The sequence below is a fragment of the Chelonoidis abingdonii genome, chromosome 7, assembly GCF_003597395.2.
Source record: "Chelonoidis abingdonii isolate Lonesome George chromosome 7, CheloAbing_2.0, whole genome shotgun sequence".
NCBI lineage: Eukaryota > Metazoa > Chordata > Testudines > Testudinidae > Chelonoidis > Chelonoidis abingdonii.
In genome coordinates this window covers 24,432,365-24,458,764 of record NC_133775.1, presented here as the reverse complement: position 1 = coordinate 24,458,764, position 26,400 = coordinate 24,432,365, and the positions used below count along the sequence as shown (strand labels likewise).

The 26,400-nt window shown below is 41.4% G+C and overlaps 1 protein-coding gene across 12 annotated transcripts in view; it reads left to right on the top strand.

Annotated features, from left to right (window-relative positions):
- SLC44A5 (solute carrier family 44 member 5) overlaps positions 1 to 26,400 on the top strand; it is a 214,084-nt gene that overhangs the window by 65,490 nt on the left and 122,194 nt on the right. Inside the window, exon 1 of one of the 12 annotated variants that reach the window (XM_075067726.1) lies at positions 1,909 to 1,967. The exons of 8 other annotated variants lie outside the window; for them this stretch is intronic. Coding sequence is in view for 3 of the 4 variants with exons in the window: in XM_075067720.1 (XP_074923821.1) it covers positions 12,645 to 12,888 (244 nt within the window). In the remaining variant the exon portion in view is untranslated. Of the gene's footprint in view, positions 1 to 1,908; positions 1,968 to 11,998; positions 12,889 to 26,400 lie in introns of those variants that run through there. 3 more of the 12 variants (XM_075067720.1, XM_032782152.2, XM_075067719.1) reach the window with 3 other exon arrangements.

Sequence of the window (26,400 nt, the reverse complement as noted above, 5' to 3'; positions counted from 1 at the left end):
TCAAGTTTTACTTTTATCCTACCTGCCCATGAGATTCTGGTGTTTTTTTTTAACTATGCACTAACATGAGTTTAGCCCATATCTCCATATTCATGCTGCATACATGTGTATAATCTGCCAATTTAAAGGGAGAAGTTGGAGGTTAAAGTAGAACTCGATCTTTAGGTATCCCATGCAAATATTAAGACTTTTAAGATAATAAAGCAGTCCTAGTAGTTTCAGCCAGCAGTCTCTTTTATTTTATATATATATATCTTCATGAAGCATGTTTTATTTCTGAAGATGGGAAGGAATTATCTGGTTCACTGATAGGAAAACAAGTTGTCTCTTTTTTTTTGTTTTGTTTCAATCTTATCTTTTTGTAGCTCATTTAAAATATCTTTTAATTGTTGCATAAAATAATAACTATTCTTAAAATCTCCTTCCCCATTCTAGATTTAACCTGTTGGTCTGTTCTCTGGAGGTTTCTTCCACTGCAAGTCTTGTCTTTGAGAAGTGTATCTTTACTCAGGCCACATCTCAATCTGCTAACATTAATTCGAGTTTTGCCATTAGACTTCAGTGAGAGCAGGATTGGGCTTTTCATGTCATTTGTGTACAAAGTTTGGAGAAGCTGTCAGAAGTGGTTATGGCAACTCAGAGAAAGACTTTCTTTGTGCCTAGATAATAGCAGTCATGAGCCTGAACCCGAACCTCAGATCTGACAAATTCCCACATTTTGGGTCTGTCAAACATCTGAATTAGGTTCCCGGTTTTGCATTTTCATCCATTTCTGATCTGACTGTGTGTCCGATATCACTCCCACTAAAGTCAATAGCAGAAATCCCACAAAGGGAACAGAACTGGGCTGGATTTGTAGGCAGCTCTCTTGAACAGGATTTCTTTAGCTTTCCATTCATTCCATATTGTAGAAACAGCCAACATGGGCGGGTGTGTGTGTGGGTGTAATTTTCTCTTTATCAATTGCATGCAGCTTTGGGCTGGACCACGTACAGTTTTGTTTTTTTTTTAAAGTGCTCTTACTGTATCAGTTTAGAATCCCATAAACTTTTGAGAATAAACTATGCTGATATAAGCACCTTTAAACTGCAACAATACTAGGACAGCGTATTGCTTTAAATGTCAGTTTTTAAACTATATAACCGTAAGCAGAGACAGGATGAGCTGTACCCTGACATCTGGTGGTGAAGTATGGGAAGTGTGGAAAGAATGTCTGGAATGCGAAATCTCAAATATTTGCATAGGCACGCCTACCCCATCCCAGACTGCCGAGCTGTGGGACTGCTTTGTGACAGAAATGACTCAACCTCAGTTGGGTGGTACTTGCTAGAGAAGGGACATGGGTTCCAAAACCCTGTGAATAGAGAGAGGTTGGGTACAGGTATTTGTGCCTGGTGGTGCAGGCTCCTTGTGGAGCTAGAAGCACCAGTTGCACCCCCTCCTCTCTCCACTGTGGAATGTCAGAGTTGATTTTTTATTCCCTTAAGACTCTAGATACAGGTTGCTGAGCTGAACTCACTTTGGGCTAATGGTGCACTAGCACTGGGCTCCCCTACTATGTGCTGAGATCACTAAGAGCTGAAATCACAAAAGAGCTGAAATTACTGAGCTGGGAGCACTGAGTACTGTGCTAACTAGTGGGGGAGCCTGAAGCTATACTGTGGAACAGAGCAGCTGGCGGAGTGGAGCAGTTTATGGGGATGGCTGGAGCGGACCACAGGACAGCTGGTGGAGTGGAGCGGCTGGCAGAGCGGAGTAGCTGTGGGGCGTGTGGAGCAGCCCACAGAGCGAGCGGAGCCGAGCAGTTTGCTGGGACAACTGGAGCAGCTCACGAGGCAGCTGGTGGAGCGGAGCAGTTTGTGAGGACGGCCGGAGGAGCAGAGCGGAGCGGCTGGTAAGGCGGAGCAGTTCGTGGAGAAGGCGGAAGCAGAACCCACGGAGAGGCAGGGCAGTTGGCCCTGGACCACGTAAGGTGCCCCTTTCACCCAGGCTGGGGGGAGGGACCTCTACAGATAGACTCTTGAATTCTGTGGTGGCATTGACCAGAGACTTTTGGGTTGTTGGACTTTGGAGTGATTGGACTTAAGACCCTAAGGGGAAAAGGACATTGCCAAATGTACTTGGGGGGGGGGGTTATGGTTTGTGTTATAACTCTGTTTGTGGTGTTTCTCCAATGGGATGCCGCATTGATTCCTTCCTTTATTAAAAAGATTTCGCTACACTCAGACTCCGTGCTTGCGAGAGGGGAAGTATTGCCTCCTAGAGGCGCCCAGGAGGGTGTGGTATGTAAGTGTCCCAGGTCACTGGGTGGGGGCTCGAGCCGGTTATGCCTTGTGTTATTGAAACGGAAGCCCTGGATACTGAACCTGGCCCTTGTTGCTGCCAACTCAGAGGGGCAGAAGGGTTACATAACAGTACAAAAACTGAGTTCAGACAAGCCCTATATTGCACTAAGCAGACACTAATATAATCTGCAAAGCGTTTTGCTTCCAAGAACACCTGATTATTATAAAATAGATGTAGTGTATCTACTTTGATGTCAAAAAGAAGATAGATCATCACCCAGCAATGAATGCTTAAATAAGTAACACAGCATCTGCTGTTAGAAGAGCAGCTGACTTTGTGTAAGATTATAGCTCACACAGTGAACTTGGTATGAGGTAATGTGGATCCTTCTATGTGAGGTATGTGTGCAGTATATCTGTTGAAAGGGCCCTATTAGTATTGAGTGCACCATTCATGAGCTTTTGAAGACTTTATGTATAATGACATTATTTCCTAAACATCATGATATTGGTAACTTGGTAGTTGTTTCTGTTATAAAATGCTAAAATGTTCCTGTTCGGAAAGAAAACTTAAGCGATGTTGGAGTATTTATCTTTTAATATTCATATGTCCCAGTCACTGAGCCTGGCTGAAAGTTGAATGGCTAACTATACCATACAACTTTGTCTGAAACAGCAGTTACACTCTTGGGGGCTGCCTAACCAGAGAATGGGAACTTTCACAAGCCATGTCTCGTTTCTAAAAACACACAGTTCTGTTTAAATTCAGGCTTCTGGTTCTGGGTGAATTTTTATAAAAGGGAAAAGAAAAAGTAGATTGAAAATGTTTTTTGTTAGTGTTTAGTGAATGGAAAATCGTAGAATAAAGGGTCAATTCTGAGCATTACTCTAAAGGTTTTATTTGATCAAGCAGATGTTTAATTCAAATCAGCCTGTGTTATCATTTTGTGAATATATTCACTGTTAGCCACATAGAGCTGCTATTAGTGTAAGACTGCACAGAACATCCTACAATAAATGGCAATAGTTTCAGAGATGAAGGCAAAATAAATGTAGAGTGTGTTCTAACATGGCTGCCTATTAAAATATTAGAACAAATTAACATAATGTTACAAGCTCCACTTGTAACTACATGCCTAGCAGTTCAAGCACAACCATTCAGAGCTGGTGCACTGTTCATTGTAACAGACAATGTGCTGCACATGGACTATTCAGAAACGCTAGTGCTTATATTAATGCAGTTTGTATGTGTTATAGAGACATTAATTTTAATACAGTTGCCCTCATTTTTAAGAACATCTGTTAAAAGAACAATAGACTTAAAAGTTCACACATCTCCAGGGAGCCATTATCTGCCTGTATGGTGGTAATTCTGTTTTTAAAGAACTCCGCCTGCTTATAAAAATATCTTGAAATGGTAATTATCTAATAGTAGGTCATTTCCCACCTTTTTTTTACCCTTGGAGATTGGTCCTTTGTTTTCTGAGCCTGATTTTCAAAATTGTGCACAGCTGTGGATAAAAGTGCATGTGCAATTGCATTCCTAATTTGTATGTACAATCACAGAGTGCACAAGCAGATTTATTTACATATGCAAATAGCCAGTACACAATTTGAATATTGTAACAAATAACGATAACCAGAGACAAAACTTGGCATACAGTTGTACACATGTGAGTGCGTATGAAATCGCATTTGCAAATTCAAAAAATCAGGCTCCCTAAGAAAAGTACAGGGATGATAAAGCATTTTAGATCGTCTGGGAAATCCTTCAGGCCATCAGCAAGACTTGTGCAATGTGAAAGCTGTCCAGACTGTTATGATGAATTTACTAGACACAGATCTGCATGCAGGATGTAGTGGTATTTCATAACTATCCAGGCAAAGCAACAGTTCAAATGATTGTGTAGCGCAGGGGTAGGCTACCTATGGCACACGTGCCAAAGGCAGCACATGAGCTGATTTTCAGTGGCACTCACACTGCCTGGGTTCTGGCCACTGGTCCGAGGGGCTCTGCATTTTAATTTAATTTTAAATGAAGTTTCTTCAACATTTTAAAAACCTTATTTACTTTATATGCAACAAAAGTTTAGTTATATATTATAGATTTATAGAAAGAGACCTTCTAAAAATTTTAATGTATTACTGGCACACAAAACCTTAAATTAGAGTGAATAAATGAAGACTCTGCACACCACTTCTGAAAGGTTGCCGACCTCTGGTGTAGCGTGTTAGAACATAAGAATGGCCATACTGGATCAGACCAAAGGTCCATCCAGCCCACTATCCTGTCTGCTGACAGTGGCCAATGCCACTCCCAAGAGGGAGTGAACCTAACAGGTAATGCCATCCATCTCCATCCTCTGACAATCAGAGGCTAGGGACCCCATTCCTTACCCATCCTGGCTAATAGCCATTAATGGATTTATCTAGTTCTCTTTTAAATCCTGTCATAGTCCCAGCCTTCACAACCTCCTCAGGCAAGGAGTTCCATAGGTTGACTGTATGTTGTGTGAAGAACTTCCTTTTATTTGTTTTAAACCTGCTGCCCATTACTTTCATTTGATGCTCCCTAGTTCTTATATTATGGGAATAAGTAAATAACTTTTCCTTATTCACTTTCTCCACACCACTCATGATTTTATATACCACTATCATATCCCACCTTAGTCTCCTCTTTTCCAAGCTGAAAAGTCCTAGCATCTTTAATCTCTCCTCATATGGGACCCATTCTAAATCCCTAATCATTTTGGTTGCCCTTCTCTGAATCTTTTTCTAATAGTTTCTAGTGTTCTTATAAGAGGATATAATTGTACTAACTTTAATTTAAATAAACCTGAGTTTTTATTTTGTAGTTCTATGGGAAGGTTTAATTAGTCATTCTCTGTGTAATTGTTTTGCACTGCTTTTAGTCATGCTTGTGCCATAGGTTTAAGAAAGAACAAGCCAAATTCTGCCCTATTTCTTCAACAAGTTTCCTTTTGAGAAGATTTCTACCTAGAGAGGCAAGATCTCTGAAGAAAAGAAAAGGAAGATGCAGAGGAATGCCAACTAGCAGTACACATATGTGCTAATGCCGTGCAAGAGAATGATAGCAAGAACTGGCTGTTCATATCATGTAATGCAAAGAACGGAGTCTGAAATGTAGAGAGATTAAAAAGTACAGATAAGAAAAATAAGTTGGTTGGTTTGAAACTTTTGGTTTTTGAGATTTCATTCTCAAACCAGTCACTGCGTTAAAAATGACTGGGGAAAAATGGGTAAAAGCATGTAGTCACTTTCATGTTTTCATTCCTGTGAAGGGGGACATTGGATCATTAGCTTCCCCGGCTCAGGCTGGGTACTGACAGCGAGTGCGAGTTGAGCACTGATCAACCAGTGGTCCAAATTCGTTAATGAATCTGGTCATATGCCGCCTAAGGCACGTTGTGCATATGCTAAGAAGAAGACTCCTATGAACTGTAAATGTAATCATTGTGGAAAATAAAACATTATCGGCATGTATTATGGAGTAATAGGATACAAATGATGATTATAACCATTCTGCATCAGACGTTCATGCACCATTTATCTTTTATGATGTCTAAAGTCTAATTTTCACAAAGAATCCCTACTGCTACAGCTCAGTGAGTAAGACCGAGGACAGGCAACATCAGGCATTCTTAGTCTAACTCACTTGTCGTTAGAATAGCTAGACAAGGCATAGATGAGGTGTCAAGATTTTAGAGTTTCATTCCCAGTTCTGCTAGCCACTTACTGTCTGATGCTGGGCCAAGTGAGTGAGGGCCAGATATTCAAAATTGTGCATTCACATTTGTGCACCAGGCTTGTATATGTAATTACTGAGATGCACTTGTGAATCAGGTAATTGTGCATTCAAATAGTTATGGTTGTGGCTGGCCATTTGCTGGAACAATTTTTCACTGTACATGTGCAAGAGCAGTAATGACATATACATTTTTGCACATTTAGTTGTGAAAATCTGGCACTGATGATACTCACATTCAGTATGCAATAGCATAAAATAAACAGGAAGAAATTACAGCACAGTGAGTTACTGATCTGCATCTGTCAGCCATTACAACACAACCAGGGCTGGAGACTCAGATGAGGGGGAAAGGCAACAGCAGTCCCCCACCATTCCTTAAAATTAACCAAAGAAAAGAACCTGGATCCAGAAGTCTTCCCTGTTTTCTGATCCTGAGCTCCTTCCCAGTTTACTAGCAACTGCGTCCTAAATCATTCCAAAATGTCATTTGCTCCAATTCACGGGTCAGCACAGTCTAGCTTTCTGGAAGAGAAAGCACCTAAAACCTATACAAAGTATGTATCAAAAACTGACATCCCTATCCTGCTGGATTAACACTTAAATACAGTGTAACAAAAAGGAGATGTAAAGCAAGAAAACAGCGCATATGATCAGTTTCCCACACAATTGCATATGACCAAGGCTCACACCTTTTGTAGAGTGGCAAAATCTAGAGAGACCTAATCCCGCTGCCCTCACTTTGGCTAAACTCCTGTTGATGTCTTTCATGTTCTACTGATGATCAGTTAAATTTTTACTTCCATGAGTATTGTCCAAGGAAAGATGGTAAGAAGGGATCCGAAAAGAGAGCATTGGAACACGTGGAGATAATCTGGGCACTCTTTACACCTCTACAGAGGAGCATATTGTTGCATGCATTTTGGCTTATGTCAAATGCCTTGTGCAGACTGGTGCAGGTTCACTGGCACTATACTGATAGCCATGCACTGCCCTGGAAATAGCTTGAATTGCTACATACTATAAATGAAGAATGGGAGCCTCTCCTGGGGCTTAGAGTAATTTATATCCCAGATCCTTTTTTCAGAGGGAGAGATGAGGCATTTCAAGATAACAAGGTTGTCAGGCACCCACTGATTTTTTGGGGGACTTCTTTTGCTTGCAGTTACAATAATTTTTTAGACAAAATTCCAGCTTTCATGGATCCACAAGGCCTTTTACCTTTACACAGTCTCTGGCAGTAATCCCATGTAGTGCTAGGCCCGCCACTTTGTGCAAGGAAGAGTCCTGCAGCTCTGCCACTCCCAGGAGGACCTGCAACTCCATCCTTATCCTCCAAAATTCAGTTTCCATGGAAGGAACCCCATCCCTGTAAAGGTATCCCTTCTCCCACAGGAATCTTTCCTGCAGACCTTTGTATGAGGTTTATACTGCCAGAGCTAGCTATTATTCTTAGCTTCTCTGAGGATGACTCACTCTGATATTCTGTTTGAAACTGCTGCTGGGGCAGGGAGAGTAACCCATCCATCCTCACCAGCTGGAATTTGAGTCACAGCACTTCTAAGATGTGCCTCGGTTTCCCTAATTCTGGATGGAGTCTCAGTCTCAGCTCTGTCCAGCTCTGCCCCAGGGAGTGCGTTCTCCCAAGCCAAAAGCAGCAGCTTTCTAGCCCCATGAATGCTGATCTGTGACTCTAGGTAAGGACGAGATGATGTTCTCTGGCTCCTGATAAGAATCAAGATGCTTCGGTCTCTGCCAGGCTAGTCAGCCAAATCATTTCCCATCAGCACCTCCATAAGTAACTGGTCATGCACCCCAACCTCTTTGTGTCCCTTCTTGGTACCCCATTTCAAGTATATCTTTGGGACAGGCACCTTAATTGGGGATCCAAACACCCCCTCAGGGTTAGATACTCATTGGATACAAACTTATTGGGGTCAACCACGTCAGGGAGAACCAGAGTTACTTCAGCACTCATGTCCCACAAGTCCTGGACCTTTGTCCATTCATCTCTATGCCCTGTCCCCCCTAAGCCTCCTGCTCACACCAACTACTTGCCCTGAGGAAACCCTGTGAATTTGGTACACCAGAGCCCAAGGGTTAAACTCAAAAGTCTGAACATTGTATCTTCTAGAGGAGCTAGTGGGGAGGCCTTCTCCCTCTGGATCCTCCATGATACTGTTAGTACCAGAGACTTGAGGAGCTGACATTCCCTCCAGTTGTTTTTTCACTAGGTTAACCCTTTCAGGCCATGGCCAGACCCTGGAAACTGAGCCTCAGCACTCTGCCTACTTATGACCAGGCCTATTACAGACATAATGTCTGGGGTCCTTGGGATCTCTCATTGGTGGTTTGCTTGAGTTGGCCAATACCTCCACTTTGGCTTTACCCAAATCCCATTTCTGAGAAACCCCTTTATGGGACCTCAACTTGGGCCAGTCCCATTTTGGGTTTTTTTATCTGAGCTAGGTCTACTAATCCATCAATTCACCTGGCAGTCTGGAGCATTAGCCATGTTTTAAGGTTATGGGGGCACGCCTCCAAAGTTGTTCGAACCCCACCAATCAGACAAGCATCCAGGATAGTAACTCCTGTACCTTTTCCCCATTTGCAGAGGCGCTCCCCCATCTGGGTTGCAACCTCCATATATGTCAAGGTCATATTCTTTTGCATGCCCCAAAACCGTCTTCTGTAAGTGTCATAAACAGATAGCTAAGGGTTAATATTTCTTTTACCTGTAAAGGGTTAACAAAGGGAACCAATCAGGAAACAAGATTTTTCAAATCTCAAAGAGGGGGAAGTTTTGGGTGTGTCTTTTTTGTCTCGTCTCTGTGGCTCTCTCAGCTCTGAGAGTGATCTCTCTCTCTATCTCCAGGCTTTCTAATCTTCTGTTTCCAAGTGTAAGTACAAAGGTAGAAGACAATAGGCTTATATTGTTTTTTGTATTTACATGTATTGTTGCTGGAATGTTTAAATTGTATTTCTTATTGGAATAAGGCTGTTTTATTCATGTGTTTTCTTTTATCAGCCATATTACCCTGTATATTGTCACCTGAGCATCGAACACGCCAGGTGATACACATTTTATGTCTTTTTCTTTCTTTTTATATAAAGCTCTCTTTTTAGGACCTGTTTGATTTTTTCCTTTGGTAAAGCTAAGGAACGAAGGGAGGGACATCTCTCTTGTTAAGTTACAAAGCTTGTGTTTGGATGGACCCTGCAGTGATGGGTGAAAGAAACTGAAATCTCTGTTCTGTGTGTTTCAAGAATTGAACAGGTAATTTCTCTAGAGTAACCCAGGGCGGGAAGACTGGAGGAGTAAAGAGGGAAGATGGATAGTGGGTGTATTTCCCTTTGTTGTGAACTCAGGGCCCATGGCGTCTATGGGTCCCCCAGGGAACGTTTTGGTGAGACCCAGAGGGCCAGACTCTGGAATTTGGGTGTGCAGCGGCTATCAGCTCTAAGCTGGTAAATTAAACTGGAGTTCATGCAGGCCCCACATTTTGGAATGCTTAAGGTCGATTGGACTTATGCTATATGAAAGTAAGCTCAGGCATCAGTTTCAACTTTTAAGCAGTAACTATTTCAAAAGCTCATTCGCGGATTCAAGTTCCATCCATTTGATATACAGTTCACCTCTATACTTGGGTCCTCAGAAAGTGGTAGAGACCTTGGAACCTATCCACAGGGAGCAAAACCGATTTAAATTGCAAGCTTTTCTGAAAAGGCGCAGTGGGGTGACATCATACCCCCCTTATAACTGGGGCAATAAACATACTCATACGCCAAAAGCTTCTGAATAAATGTAGTCAAAACTTACTAATTCTGGGTCCACTGAGAACCGAAAGTGATGCGTAAACATTGTTGATTTGGCTCTAGTCTAGCTTGGCTCATCACTACAGCAGTGTGAATCCCTAGAGGTGATTAGGTTTCGCATGTTCCGTGTACCTCAAAAGGTCTGTCCATTTTCTTCATGGAAGGTGATCTTGTAGCCTGCTAACAATATCGATGGTTGATGGTAGCCCTCAACATCGTTCACGATCCAGATGAACGGAGACTGTTCATGTGATTCATCAAAGATGAGTCCGTAAAGCTGTTTTGCTGCATAATGGCAATGTTTTGCCATCGTTCGCAGTTGTCATGCAGTCCATATAGAACGGAATACTTATGACACATCAACAACTTTTGAGTGCAATAACTATGACCAATCAGTGCAAGCTTTTGGTGCGATTTGAAGTTTTGCTCTCTTGCTTGGTCTGCAGACTGGATACACAAAGTAGCTACTTAGTTTCTTCTGCGAATGGATAGTCGTGCAAGAGATTCCCACTACAATCAAGAAAGATTGCCGACTCTAGGGCCGACAGTCCCATGTGGCTGGGAGGAAAACGTGTCAGCATCCACCACTTGTTGAATAAAGAAGATGTTTTTTACCACCTCTTACACATCAAGCTGGATCTGATGAAGACTTGAGTCAAGGCACAGTTGACAAAACATACACACGCAGCTTTCATACCTCGTGGAAAATTCCAAGTTAAGTGAAGCTAAGAATAAAGCAAGGTGTCTTTGTTTTGTCCCTCAGAGTTTCGTGAACTTCTCGAGATGATGCTTTGACCAGGTACCTGCGTGGCAGGAAAGACCGGCATGGAAAGCCTTCCACAGTTAGTAGCGATAAAGTTTGTCTCGACAACAATGGCAGACACTACAGGTGTTGGTGGACAACCTCACTCATAGGCATACCAAATGCTTGGTGCAACATGTCAAAGATCCATTTTTTGCACGTCATTCATTAGATTTTTCTCCACCGAACTGCCGGAGCAGTGAGTGACGAGCAATTTTTCACCTAGGACAATTGGCAACATGGAGAATACGCTATAGGCAAATGAGCCCATCAATTGCTTGCCAGACTATGCTGGACACGTGACCAAGAGATGCTCATTAATGACTACAAGAGACAGCCAAGAAAGTCCGCCGAGAGCACACTAATTAAGGATCAAACTATGTACATAAAGTTTTGTGCGTTTTTGTTTCATAATAAATTTTATTTATATAACCCTTTTGCTGATTTTTAAAGTGTTACATAACCAGGACAGGTGAAATATTATCATGTAAAGCAACCATAAACACATGAAAAGACCTAGGTTTACAATTTATGATTAAAACTCTACTATCTACACAATATACATAGACATAAAATGTAAAAACTTAAATATCTTAGAAACAGTAGCCAGTCAGTTGTTTTAATTGTCATATTTGAATTCAGCAAATCAAAATACATAATAAATACCACATTTTATCTCTGAAGCAGACGACTTCTCAAAAATTGTAGACCAGTGTAATTTAGCAGCTGTGTTTCCTGTGATCTTGTCATCCCATGGTTTCTCCCAGCTTACTGTTCGTATGTGATCTCTTGCTCCCCAGGTTCTCAGTTTCCAAATTGCTTTCACTGCTGTTTCTCATGTTTGGCTCACTCGGTTTTGTCTTTTCCTGATCAGTCAGCTTCTGACATTCCAGTTCCTGTTCCTCTTTTTTCGAGCTGCAATTTTTGCCACTCTAGCTGTTAGGCTGGGGAACTTGGTCTTGAGGGACACCCTGCGATTGTTTCGGCTGCTGCAGATACTGTGATTGTCCTGATTTGACTCTGTTTGTATCTGTCTTTATCCCCCCAGCCCAACCCTCTGGGAACCTTGTCGGGGTCTAGACTTTAATTCTTTGCCTGGTCGTCCTCATGTAGGTCAAACAGTTCTGCCTTGGTTCACTTTTACAGTTTAACTCTCCCTTTGCACAGCTCTGTTGTCTGCCTCTTAAGGATTTGATTATATGTCATTTTCCTTATCTGTCTTTTCCTTCTGTCTACTCAGAACATAAACTACTTTCTCTGTACAGTAGGTTTTGACTAAGCTTGTTTTTACTGTTGCAGTCGCTTTTTGCAAAATACTATAATTGCAGACAGCGTCCCACTGCTACCACCAGCTGCCATTGATCCTCTGGGCATGCTAGGCCTCTGACCTTTACACAGCCTCTCTAGGAGGATACTTCTAGACCTGACCCTAGACCTCCACTTTTGCAAGGAAGACCCTGCAGCTCCACTACTTCAAGACTGGGTCTTTGGATTCAGCACCTCCGTTTCTCACTGTGGTTCCTCCAGCAGTTCCAAATGAGTCAGACTGTCAGAGACTTACCTATTCAGTGACACAGGACCCAGGGCAGCCTTTTCAAAAGAAGACAGCTCTTATTAGCCAACTGGAATACAGTATTTTAAGGCCCTTAGGTTAGACCTGAAAAGCCAGGTTTACATGCATGTCCATGCTCGCAACATTACCTGCGTCTCTGACTCAAAGATGTCCAGGATTCCATCTCTATCTGCCCTCTTGGCCGACACACCAGAGACTTTAAGAGCTATAAGTGTAAGCTGGTAACGCTCTATAGCTCCTATTCTGTGTGTATTGGCACAGAGCGGACTTGCAACTCTCAGTCACCAGAGTGTTACATAAGCATGGAGTATTATTTCATTTTCTTGTCCCCCTTCTGTTGGAGAACCCTACTCATCTACTAAGTTACTGACAATTTTAGGGCCTGGGGAATGTTAACCTAGCATGCCTGCAGCTGTAAATGCTGCCCCCAGCCCTTCCATACAGCTGTGTCTCCTGTCTGGGGTCTATACAGCCCCACCATGGGGCAGTGGGGGTGGTACAGCTGTGCTGGAGGAGCTGCTGGTGTGGGGCGCTCGTTCCTGGGAGCAGCAGCCTCATGTTTTGCTTCTTTCACTGCTGTGGTTCCTGGGAGAGTCCAGCAGTTCAACAGATGCCGATTTCTATCTGCGGATATCCACACTAGCAGGTATAAATTTGTATCCACACAGGGTCTACAATTCATTCTCGAAAATGTGTCTGTTACGGCATATTAGCAATAAATGTCTTAGTGGTATGGCGTACCTGACCATACTGGCTTACTTTCACCACTGCTGCTGAAGTCAATGTTAGAACTCCAATAAAATATATGGATATACCTGTCTCATAGGACTGAGAAAGAGACCCTGAAAGGTCATGAATTCCAGCCCCCCTCATTCACTAGCAGGACCAAGTGCTGATTTTTGCCCCAGATCCCTAAGTGGCCCCCTCAAAGATTGAGCTTACAGCCCTGGGTTTAGCAGACTAATGCTCAAACCACAGAGCTATCCCTCCCCTAATTTCCATAGGGCCATGTAAACAGGTGGCCTCACCCCCATGGCACCTCCTGCTGGTTGCTTCAGGAATTAGCTCTTTCTAGCAGCCAGAGTGCCCTCCACAGGCTGGTGATCCGCCTTCCAGCTACTGACCCTGTGTCCCTTCCTGTACCCCAGTGCCCCTTTTACGTGGGGTTCTGCCCCCTGGCAGTAACCGCTTGCTCTTAGGGGTTTCCCACTCCTGGGAACCCCCCTCCTCATCCCCACTTTGCCTCAGTATCTTGGCAACTGCCCAGTCATTAGCTCGCCCCACACCCTGGGGCAGACTGCAGTATTAGCCTCTCATCATTGGCAAAGGGGGTTGGACCTGCTGTCTTGGCCTACCCCTGGATTGCACCCTACAACCCCAGTACCTCCTGGCCTAATTCTAGGCCACAGGCAGGGGCTCCCCAGCTCCTCTGCCTTTCCCCAGCCCTGCTTCACCCTAGGTACCTTATCTCAGCTTCCAGCAGCCAGGCCCTTTTCTCTCTGAACACAGAGAGAGACTGTCCCACCTCCTGGCTTCTCTGGCCTTCTTATCAGGCCCTGTGGCTCAGTTTGGGGCATGGCCCCAGCTGCAGCCACTTCCCTAATCAGCTCAGCTTAAAAGGCTGCTTCCTCCTGCCCCAGCCCCTCTCCCCCGCCAGGCTGTTTTAACCCCTTCAGGGCTGGAGCAGAGATCCACTCTGCTACAGGCCAGGATTTCACTTAGTGATTTTTGCACTGCTTTTTAGTTGCTCAGTAAATTGCAAAGGTCAAAGATGGTTTCCTTGTCCAAAAGAAGGAGTGAATTCTGTGCTCATTTCATTCCCACTTTGTGCATTTGTAGTTGCAGATGCTCTTTCATACTATTCTACATTTTCTCCTTAACCTTATAATTGTTTTAATGACAGCCATTTCTCTCTTTTGAACTGGAGAGCACAAACTATGAAGAAAGGTGGTACATATGGTAAAACTGATCAAGTCAGGTTTAACTAGACAACCACCGCCCATTTTTTTTGTTTGCTCAGTTCTGAAATATGTAAATTTTATATTTTTGGGCTGGTTCTTCCTTCTTCATGCAAATCAAATCACTTCTGTCAGCATCTGCTGCCTTTAAATATGTACATTTAAATGACACATTTCTGAAAATTTACACTGCATTTCTAAGAAGGAAATGTAAGCAAGCCATATTACATAAAGAGAGAGGACATGTGTGAGCATAGCCAGAATAGGCCCCTGAAATGTGCAGTCCTGATTAGCTTCCTCTGGCATAAATTCTCACAACAGTGACCCATCTCCATGCAATTGTTTGGCCTGGGCATGAAGGCAAGGGCTCCAGGTAAAAGGCCATGGCTCTTTAATGGTGAATAGAGCCTTAAGTAATGAGTGACAAATGAGTGATAGTTGTGATACAAGCTGACATTGTACAACCTGAAATGTCTTTAAAACAGACTTGCTTTACCAGTTGAAACCATCCTAGTGGCCTTCAGTCTGAGTGGTTGAAAGTTATTAGGGTACACCACAGGGCTAATTAGCCAGTTGCTTTACAACAGAGATGTGTATGTTGAAGATTAATGATTATTAACACTTTCATTCTGCAGTAGGCATGATTTTATTCTTTGAGTTGATAGGCAGAAAGAGACAGACTGTCAAGGAAATGCTTCACTACTGAAGAAGAATACGGGGGAACATCTGATAAGCAAACCCAGAAGGAGTTCTAAGGAAACTCTGTATATAACTCTTTCCGTAGTGTGTTATTGCAAACACTGCATCATTTCATGTCAAAAGGAATTTTGTAAAATCTGCGCTAGCTCTTGGTGTTCTTGTCGGCCTTGTGGGATTACTATTCAGTGATCAGATAAATTAAAATATATTAACTGCCTTAATATACAGTTCTGTGCTTCCTGTGTTAGCAGTATAAAAGGTAGCATGTTCAAAATCTCAGTGGTATCCCATGATATCTTTAATTTCAGAAGAATTTTAGTGTGGGATCTTTGGAAATCTGGCCACATTGATGAGGCTGGAAACCTATTTTGGTCTGATTTTTAAGAAGGCATAGACACAATGTTAAGTACCCAGCAGCCACCCCAAGAAAGCACTGCCTGCTCCTTGTTTATGCATAACATAGTTAGTTGGGTGTGTGATTTGCTGTCATTCACTTTGCTTTGTGACTGAGATGCGGAGGAGGACACAGCATATTGCAAACATATGATTAATGTAAGACAATACAGTGAAATAAGGCTTAAGGGCCTGAGCCTGGGCCAGATTTTGCTACTCTTCTGCACAGCTTGGAGGGGGATCAGCATCCTCCACGGGCGCATGCCTACCTTCCAAAGCCTCCCAGAGAGCTCTCTGTGTGGTTGAGATCTGTGTGGAGGGAGTTTCAGAGGGTAGACAACCCCAGCTTGGGTGGGTGTATGGCTGAAGAAACATCAGCCCCTGAATCCCCAGGAAAGGGACTATGTCTTCAGGCTGTATTACTTTGCATGTGGAGTCCCATCAGTGGCAGGGTGATATCTGAGGGCAGCAATGCTTAGGAGGAGTTTCTGAAGCCATGGTGCCAGGGAGCCCAGGGAGCTGCTCATGGTATAGAGTTGTCATGGAAGTACAGGACTTCAGTGCAGATGGTCCCTGGCCTCCTAAAAAGCCTGCTAGATCCTGGAACTTCACCTGGGATTTTCCTCCCTTACCATTCCTGCAGGTTTTATTGAAGAAAGTGCTATCTGGCCCTCTTAGAGATGGCAAATACCCTCAGCTGCAACTGGAGTCACTGGGAGCAGCTGGGGTGCTCAGCATTTTTGAAAATCAGGTGCGAAGTATGGACATAGGAGCCTAATTTTAGGCACCTACATTTGAAAATGCTGGCCAAAATTTGTCAAAATGTACAGCTTGAACTTGAGGGGAACTGAGCACCTGTAACTGCTGATGTGTCAGGCACCTTAAAAATACCAGAGAGAGAGAATCAGCTCATCCTGAAGTCATCTGAAGTAGCAGATGGGCAGCATATCACAGTATCAAGCCCTCTGAATTTAAAGTAAACTCTGTTATGTATGTAATGTATTGCAAAACGTATTACATATAGCCCCTGTACAGAAATGAAAACAAACCTGTGTTGGTTTTTTTTTTTAGTATGTCTAGTTCCTGCTGTATGACTTGCACAAATAATTATTGCAAAATGTTTTTCTGGGGAAACTAGATGAGGCAGAGTATCGGGGAGAGGGGGTAGCCGTGTTGGTCGGTATCCACAAAAACAATGAGGAGTCCGGTGGCACCTTAAAGACTAACAGATTTATTTGGGCATAAGCTTTCGTGGGTAAAAACCCCACTTCTTCAGATGCATGGAGTGAAAATTATAGATACAGGCATAGATATACTAGCACATGAAGAGAAAGAAGTTACCTTACAAATGGAGAACCAGTGTTGACAAGGCCAATTCAGTCAGGGTGGATGTGATCCACTCCCAATGATTGATGAGGAGGTGTCAATACTAAGAGAGGGAAAATTGCTTTTGTAGTGAGCCAACCATTCCCAGTCCCTATTCAAGCCCAAATTAATGGTGTTAAGTTTGCAAATGAATTGTAGTTCTGCAGTTTCTCTTTAAAGTCTGTTTTTGAAGTTTTTTTATTGAAGGATGGCTACTTTTAAATCTGTTATTGAATGTTCAGGGAGACTGAAATGTTCTTCAACTGGCTTTTCATGTTACCATTCCTGATGTCTGATTTGTGTCTATTTATTCTTTTACGTAGAGACTGCCCGGTTTGGCCAATATACATGGCAGCAGGGCATTACTGGCACATGATGGCATATATCACATTAGTAGATGTGCAGGTGAATGAGCCCCTGATGGTGTGGCTGATGTGGTTAGGTCCTGGTGGTCACCGCTCCGTGTTGTTTTAGATGAGGCAACGTTGTCATAGGAAGGGGGTAAACAGCTTTAATTATTATTAAAAATTTACCCTTATACTTTGCTGTTCCATTTGCAGTGGCAGCCAGTTAGATCTTTTAAAAGCACTGCATTCTGGGAGCTTGCATCAAGAGGCTTAGGAGAAAGTGCTTTTGAGTAAATTTACAGCAATTGGAGGAAGCTCAGTGTTGAAAGGAAAACTTAACCTTGATATGTACTGCATTATGTAAATTGCTTGCTTAAAAATTAAGAGGGGGGAAAAGCTAGTTTTCACTGTTTGACAGAATTAGCTTGATATTGAACCATTTTGTGTGTGTCTGCATCTGACTATTATTTATAGATGGACAAGTAAATGATGTAAAGTTTAGTAGTGTGGAAGAAGAGCTACTACTGTAATCGAATTTAAGAGCTGAGAATTTTTTAGCAAATATCGTGCATTATGCTACCTTTATTTTGTAAATAATTAAAATATTACACTACTGAACTGGGCCTTGATCTTGCAATGAGTTCTGCGGGTGCAGACCCTCTACACCCACGCAGATCTCATTGACATCACTTGATCACTAACTGCCATCTTGCCATTTTTGTTCACTGTTGGTTTTTTTTTTGCCACATCTTCACAAATCTTGCATATACGATTTGCTGAGCCTAAATGAGTAACATTTCATCCATAACATGTAATGCTATTAAACTTATGTAAAGGCAAACAGTATACAGTACTTCATATCATATTTTAAAAAGCTCAGTTTATTAATTCTTAATGCATAAACCACCCACAGTGCACAGGGACCAGTGGGAGTATCAGGAAACTACTGAAGTACCTAATTAGCCACAGCAGCATTCTCTACAACAATTTTCAATTAACTTTTAAAGCCATAATTCAATGGTACCGTTCCATAACAACCTATTGTAAATGATCTTATAAGAATGCGTGGTATGGTCTGCCATATAATGAAGTACTGAGGTAGGAAACAAAGACCTCAGACATTCAGTGACTGCATAGATTGGATGACAAGTGGACTCACGGCTTTTGCACCAAATTACAAACCTCTACTACCATTGGCTCTGTTGGAAAATTGCCACTAGCTCTTTGTAGCATTAGGGCTGACATCTGTTTACTCCAGTAGAGGGAATCAGTGTATATACATACAGGCTCCACTACAGTATTTGTTAATGTGTACTTAAAGGCAACATTTTTTCTAGCCACATGATGGTGTCATTGTGGCTCAAACATCAACAAACCATAAGAAACTAATAATGTTTTAAATAGAAAACAGCAGTTCATTAGGGTTGATTAATAGCTTGCTGGCAAAATTTTAAGCTAGTGTATATCTGTGTTTAGCAATGTCTGTTGTGTGCTTTCTAATATGCCCTTCTGGACTTTAAATTTACTTTGACAGCTGGTAAATAAGTATGTGTTGTATAATAGTCCGATATAGGATTTGTTGAAGCAGACTTTAAGAAAGGCAGTGCAAATGGAGCCAGGCATATATAAAAACTGCAATCATTTCGCTACTCTGCTTCTTTAATTCTATTCTCTTAAAGCATAGCGAAGAAGCAGGGAAATTGAGCACTTACAGTTGATATAATGAAGAGAGCTCACTCGCAGTGAGACTGGCTCACACACAGTGCTTAATATTTTAAAATAGGTAAAAATCTTAGAAATTCATAGTGTTCAATAGTAGTTCAGATATGCTGGATATGATAAGTAGCTTGATTAGTAAATATTACAATGATGCTTAATTTTGCAGTGGCAGAGTATGTGGTTTCATATGCAGACTGTGTAGAGCTTTATTCAGGCAGCCATAGTGAACTGCTGGATGAGATGTTTTTGCATCGTTTACCACAGATTCAGGCAACAAGATTGACCTTATTAAGCAGTCTGTTAACTTTTGTTGCTATATGGTTGTCATGGGAATCAACAGTGCTGTGTGTGTGTGTGTGTTTTACAACTGAAATTTCAGAATTGGTATTTTAATCATATTCACTACAAGTAACACTGAAACTAGATCCCAGCCAGGATTGCACATTGGGAATTTACTCTCAAATACTGTACATGGCTAAAGGGAGATGTGGCTAGAATATTTCATAAAAACAACTTCAAGCATTTAGATTTGACACAATAGCTGCAATTTCACACAACAGCTGCAATTTCTTTTGCTCACTTTTTAATGCAGATATCACAATACCTTGAGTAAACAAAGCAGACATGTTGGCACTGGCTGCTGTTCACAGTGCATTATGATAACATAATGTGAACATTAACCCATTTTGTATATTTTTATTTGTTATCTTAGTTATCTTAGTTAATAGCTGTTGATGGACTTATTTTCCAGGAACTTATTTAATTCCTTTAAATACTGTTAACAATTTTGGCCTTCACAACATCCCCTGGCAATGAGTTCCACAGGTTGACTGTGCATTGTGTAAAGCAGTACTTCCTTTTGTTTTAAAATTGCTGCCTATTAATTTCATTGGGTGACCCCTAGTGCTTGTGAAGAAAATAACACAAAGAAAAAATGTTCCTCTAGTTCTTAGCCCCATGAGTCAAACCTGATGAATCTGTTAGAGAGGACATCCAAAAGTAGCCCCTTCTGGGAAAGCTCCTGAGTCTGTAGCTTTTTGCAGGCATCTTAGTATCTTGGCTTTGCATTTTCCAAAACCTGTTTGCTCTGCCTCCTTTCAGCTGCCTTCTTTCTTTTCACACTAAATGGGGAGGATGGGGAGAAGTCATTAAAAGACTGATATTTAGTGTTTTCCCCCCTCATGTGAATAATCACACTGACTTAGGTGGAACTACTTGGATTTGGCCAGTCGTGGGTAATGTTTTCTGCATAATAAAACTGGCTGCAAAAGCACAATTATTTTTCAGAATGTAGTATCTTGTTTTAAGTTAGTAAATAAACAATCAGTCCATTTCACAGACAGCAGAATGTGGTGCATGCACAAATACACCCAGACATTTTAGTCTGCTCCCAGATCACAACTACTAGCATCATGATCTAAGAGCTATTAATATGGAAATATTTTGTAGGCCCTAGAATAAAACATCCAATTTTGTTTCTAGCATTCTTACATGCTGTACAGCTAGTTAAATAAATGAGAGTATTCAGGCCCTACAGCAGACAGGAATTTTAGAAAAAAGTGGGTGTGTTTTGATGTGTTCATGTGGAAACCAATACCCAAATGTTTTTCTAGGTCACAGCTGGTTCATAGCACCGTTGGTATTTCGAGTTTTGAGAGCAAGGCAAAACGTTTGTGTGTTTGTGTGGAATTTTGAGTAAGCATAGTAAACTGTTAGGAGCCATTGCACTTGTGTGCTTATCTGGAAATAATCCAAACTTTTGTCAAACTTAAAAAAATTAAAAAGAGGAAGAATCCTTATATCCATATTTGACTTTCAGGAATGTACATTGCTCTAAATCCAACTCATGCAAGTGTGTAACCATCCACAAGATTCTCCTTATGAATGGATATCTGGATTTGTAGATATAAAATCTGTAGAAACAGCTTAACTTAACTGTGTGAATAATAATAATTATAGCTTATTTTTGAAGTTTATTTCAAGCCAAAGGATTCCAGAGTACTGTACAGTCTATGGAGCTGATTCTCCTTTTGCTCACACTGCGGTAAAAGCCTGATACAAAGCCTGCTGAAATCAGTGGAAAGGGCATAAGTCAGAAGTAATTCCAGTTAAGTCATTGGAATTTCAAAAATGTAAAAGAATTGCGACTCCACAGTCCGGACCCCTCTATTAATACACAAAAGGGTTGCCGCACATATAGCGTATCTAATACACCCCAAAGGCAAAGAAACTTAAATTAAGACTCCCCAAGAGTATGTACTTTCTCCTCCTCCACCCACCTATACCCATCTTAACATTGCCACAGCTACTGTACTGTATTCCACTGCCCATGCACCACAACCTTAACTTTGCCCCCCTTTTGCACATCTCCACATACTCTTTAGGAGACAGTTTTTTGTTTTCCCCCCAACACTGGTATTTGTGGGTGTCCAGTGAACCAGTTGGTTATGTTAGAAGAGGTTTGTTTAGCTAAAGGGTTATGTGGAGAAAGGCTGGCAACCCTAAAGGGCAGATTTATGTCATGTGCATAGCAGTCCTCCACCCGTTTCCTGGGAAAGAATGCTGGAGGATTCCTGGCTCTTTCCCAGGCTTCCTGTCCACAGGAAAGCACTTCCCATATCAGCAAGCCACTGGTCCTGCTCTACAGACCTTGTCACTGATCTCCAGTGCCCTGTCTAGACTCCTGTCCACATCCTCCTTCAGGGTTCCTTACGGAGGCTAGGTTCTGGATGCCACGGCACTACATCATGTAACAGCAGAGAGCTAAAAAGAGACAAGTTTTTAAAGTGCACTTATACAGTGCTAGAAGTCTAAATAATAAAATGGGTGAAATAGAGTACCTTGTATTAAATGAGGGTATTGATATAATAGGCATCATAGAAACTTGGTAGAATGAGGATAATCAATGGGACATAGTAATACCAGGATACAAAATATATTGGAAGGACACAACAGGTCGTGCTGGTGGGGGAGTGGCACTATATTGGAGAGAAAGCATAGAATCAAATGAAGTAAAAATCTTAAATTAACCAAACTGTACCATAGAATATTGATGGATAGTAATTCCATGCTCGAATAATAAGAATATTGCAGTAGGGATATTTTACTGACCACCTGACTGTGAAATGCTCAGGGAGATTACAGAGGCTATTAAAATAAAAATAATAATAATGGAGGATTTCAGCTATCCCCGTATTGACTGGGCACATGTCACCTCAGGACAGAATGCAAAGATAAAGTTTCTTGACACCTTAAATAACTGGTCCTTGGAGCAGCTAGTCCTGGAACCCACAAGAGGAGAGGCAATTCTTGATTTAGTCCTAAGTGGAGCACAGGATCAGGTCCAGGAGGTGAATTTAGCCAGACCGCATGGTAATAGTGACCATAATATAATTAAATTTAATACCCCTGTGGTGGGGAAAACACCACAGCAGCCCAACACTGTAGCATTTAATTTCAGAAAGGAGAACGACACAAAAATGAGGAGGTTAGTTAAACAGAAATTAAAAGGTACAGCACCAAAAGTAAAATCCCTACAAGCTGCATGGAAGCTTTTTAAAGACACCGTAATAGAGGCTCAACTTAAATGTATACCCAAAATTTAAAAAACAGAGAACCAAAAAAGTGCCACTGTGGCTAAACAACAAAGTAAGAGAAGCAGTGAGAGGCAGAAAGTGGAAATTAAATCTGAGTGAGGAAAATAGAAAGGAGCATAAACTCTGGCAAATGAAGTATAAAAATATAATTAGGAAGGCCAAAAAAGAATTTGAAGAACAGTTGGCCAAAGACTCAAAAAGTAATAGCAATTTTTTTTTTAAGTACATCAGAAGCAGGAAGCCTGCTAAACAACCAGTGGGGCCCCTGGACAATCGAGATACAAAAGGAGCACTTAAAGACGATAAAGTCATTGCAGATAGAGACTTAAATGAATTCTGTTGGTTCATGGGTTGAGGAGCTGTGAGCGGAGATTGCCAAACCTGAGCTCCTTCTTTTAGGTGACAATCTGAGGACCTGTCCAGATCGAGGCTGTCAATTACGAGGTGGTTTTTGGAACAACTGATAAACTAAACAGTAATGAGTCACCAGGACCACATGGTATTCACCCAAGAGTTTCTGAAGAACTTCAATGTGAAAATTGTTGGACTACTAGCTGTACGTCTGTAACTATTCATTTAAATCAGCTTCATGCTACCAATGACTGTTCGAAGGGATAAGCTAATGTGACGCCAATTTTTTAAAAGGGCCAGAGGGTGAACCCTGGCAATTACAGGCAAATTGGTTGAAACTATAGTAAATAACAAATTGTCAGACATGTAGTCGTGAACATAATTTGTTGGGGGAGAGTCAACATGGTTTTTTGTAAAGGCCCAATCATGCCTCCCCAATTACTAGAATCTTTGAGGAAGATTAATAAGGCAATGTGGACAAGGGGACATTGGATATTTAGATTTTCAGAAAAGCCTTTGACAAGGGCCCTCACCAGGCTCTTAAGCAAACTAAGCAGTCATGGGATACGTTGGAAGTTCTCTCATGGATCAGGTAACTTGTTTAAAGTAGGAAACAAGGGTAGGATAAATGATCGGTTTTTAGAATAGAGAAGACAGGTCAAATAGTTAGGTGTCCCCGGGATCTGTTCTGGGCCCAGTCCTATTCAGGTATTTCATAAATGATCTGGAAAAAGGGGTCAAACTTGAGTGCAAAATTTGCTGATGATACAAAACTACTCAAGACAGTTTTTAAATCCCAGGCAGGACTGCCAAAGACTTACAAAAGGATCTCTCAAAACTGGTGACTTGGGTAACCAATGGCAGAATAAAATTTTAATGTTGATTAAATGCAAATAATGCACAGTGGAAAACATAATCCCATATAAAATGATGGGCGCTTCTAAATTAACTGTTACACTCAAGAAAGAATCTTGAAGTCACTGTGGATGTTCTCTGAAAACATTCACTCAGTTGTGCAGGCGGCAGTCAAAAAATGAACCAGAATGCTTGAAATAATTAATGGTTAGGGATAGGTAATAGAGAGAAATCATCATATTGCCTCTATATTAAATCCATGGTATGCCCACATCCTGATACTATATGCAGATTGTGGTCGCGCCCCATTCTCAAAAAGATGTGTTGGACTTGGAAAAGCGAGTTTCGAATAAAGGGCAACAAAATTTAAAGTTTTAGGGGGTAATGAAGGTATGGAATGGCTGCCATATGAGGAGAGATTAATAAGACTGGGACTTTTCAGCTTGGAAAAGAGACGACTAAGGGGGGGATATGATTGAGGTCTATAAAATCATGACTGGTGTGGAGAAAGTAAATAAGGAAGTGTTATTTACTCCTTCATCCCATAATATAAGACCTAGGGGCCACCAAATGAAATTAATAGGCAACAGGTTTAAAACAAACAAAAGGAAGTATTTTTTCACACAATGCACAGTCAACCTGTGGAACTCCTTGCCAGAGGATGTTGTGAAGGTCAAGACTATAAAAGGGTTCAAAAAAGAACTAGATAAATTCATGGAGGCTAGGTCCATAAATGGCTATTAGCCAGGATGGGCAGGGATGGTGTCCCTAGCCTCTGTTTGCCAGAGGTTGGGAATAGGTGACGGGATGGTTCACTTGATGATTACCTGTTCTGTTCATTGAGTCAGGAGCACCTGGCATTGGCTGCTGTCGGAAGACAGGAAACTGGGCTAGATGGACCTTGATCTGACCCAGTATGGCCATTCTTATGTTTTTACTGGGTTTCCTGTCCAGGGTATGCAGGACCAGGCTTGCCCTTTAAAGTACTGTAAGTAATGTAGCAAGGAAAAACCAGGAGAAAATAAAACTAATATTAAGGAAGGCAAACCTTTCCTATGGGCTCAATGCCGCCTTTCCATTGACCGTTTTATTTCTGAAGTTTCGAAGGCCTTAGCCTTAGCCACTACAGAAACAAAAATAGATTTTTTTAAAAAAATATTTAATTATTGACACTTACCTGCTTTTCATGAGGTCTCTGGAATTCCTCTAAGAATCTTTTCTTTTGGCTCCAAAGAGCTGCATTTGTGGAGCCAGCCAGAGGAGAGGTTTTCAGGTCTTCACACTGCTCAAATACATTGTCACTGCTGAATCTGCTGGCCCGCAAGGAGGCTGGGGGAGGGAAGGACGCAACCCACTGACAACTGTAAGAGTTATGCATGCAAGGTGAAGACAATAAATGAAACTATGAGTTCAAATGTATCCATACCCTCAGGAACATTATCAAATCAGCATATCTGAATCTCATCTGGTTTTCTGGGATATCAATTCAGTTAATCATGGCTTCATTTTAATATTCTCCATTAGAGTAGAGTAGTATCCATAGATCATTATCTTTAGGTTTTCAACTATTTTCCCATTCAGTCTCATAGTTATAAATAAAACTTGTTAAATTTTTGTAGCAATTACCACTTGACACATGTCCAGCTGCTCACTAATGTTTGCATAGTTCTATTAACTGTTGTCATGTCAGAAGTGAAATGTGCACCTCTGAGTACTTTGAGATTAAAAGCAGACAGATGTTCTGTGGTTGGGGCTGTGAATCACAAATTTCCATGGGACCCCAAATTAATTCTTGGTATTGCAGGGTATCTCCAACTCCCAGAAGTTAATAGTACTGTCTATTCCTCTGTGTTTGGGGAGTACCTTACACTTTCTGGCCACTGCCATCATATCAATAAATAATTAATATTAATAAATTATTATTAATAAAAATATATTGCAGTTTAAGGTATGGTATTTTCAAGCTGTCTTCCAGAGTTAAAAACACAGTAATTTTTCAGCTCTAACAGCACCCCTAAAAAAAGAAACAAAACTTCCCAAATAACCCTCCCAACATTAATTGCCATACATAAAAACCCTCCACACTTGCAAGTAGTTAACAGCAAAATTTTCTTTCTACATCAATACAATTTTTACTGTATCAAAGCAAGACTAGTGAGTGGAATTAATTACTCCAGGAGATCTGAAAGCTGCTACTTTCCAGTCGCCTGGAATTGATGAAAATGAAGATTGTTCGAAATCCACAAGAAATTGACATTGGCACTCATCATAGAAATTTTTTCCACCAAATGTATGGGCTGTGCTTAACTGAGAGTTTCATTTTGACTTCCACTAACAAGCCCATAGCAATAAAAAAGACATCATGGAATTACAGCTGTTACAGAATTTTAAAAAAATCTGGAAGTGTTTGTGTATGTATGTACGTGTGTGTTAGAGTATGTGTATCTATATAATACAGATTTGCATAGAGTATACATGTGTATGTAATAGCAAGGGAAGCGCACGCACACACACACACACACAGATTTACCCAAGAACAGCAGAATTTGCACCCTTAATGCCCTCCCTTACTCTTTCTTTGCTGTGCATGTCAATACGTATATCTTCCCAAAGACTTCTTATTTTCTAAGTGTTGCCATTTTTTGTCACTGATTCTTTTTCTAGTTTGATAGAGGCTCTATAGTATTAGTTGTCAGTATGTTGCTCTTATGTAGTAAGCCTGACTTTGATCCCCACTCTCATTTTCTCAGATGAACTCTCATTCGATGTTTTCCCCCTATAAATATAGTAAACTTAATAAGAGCTATAACAGAGCTTCCCTTTACTCTGTGACATTTATAGCCCCAGACTGGTCTGGAGTAGGTAGGTAGAGCAG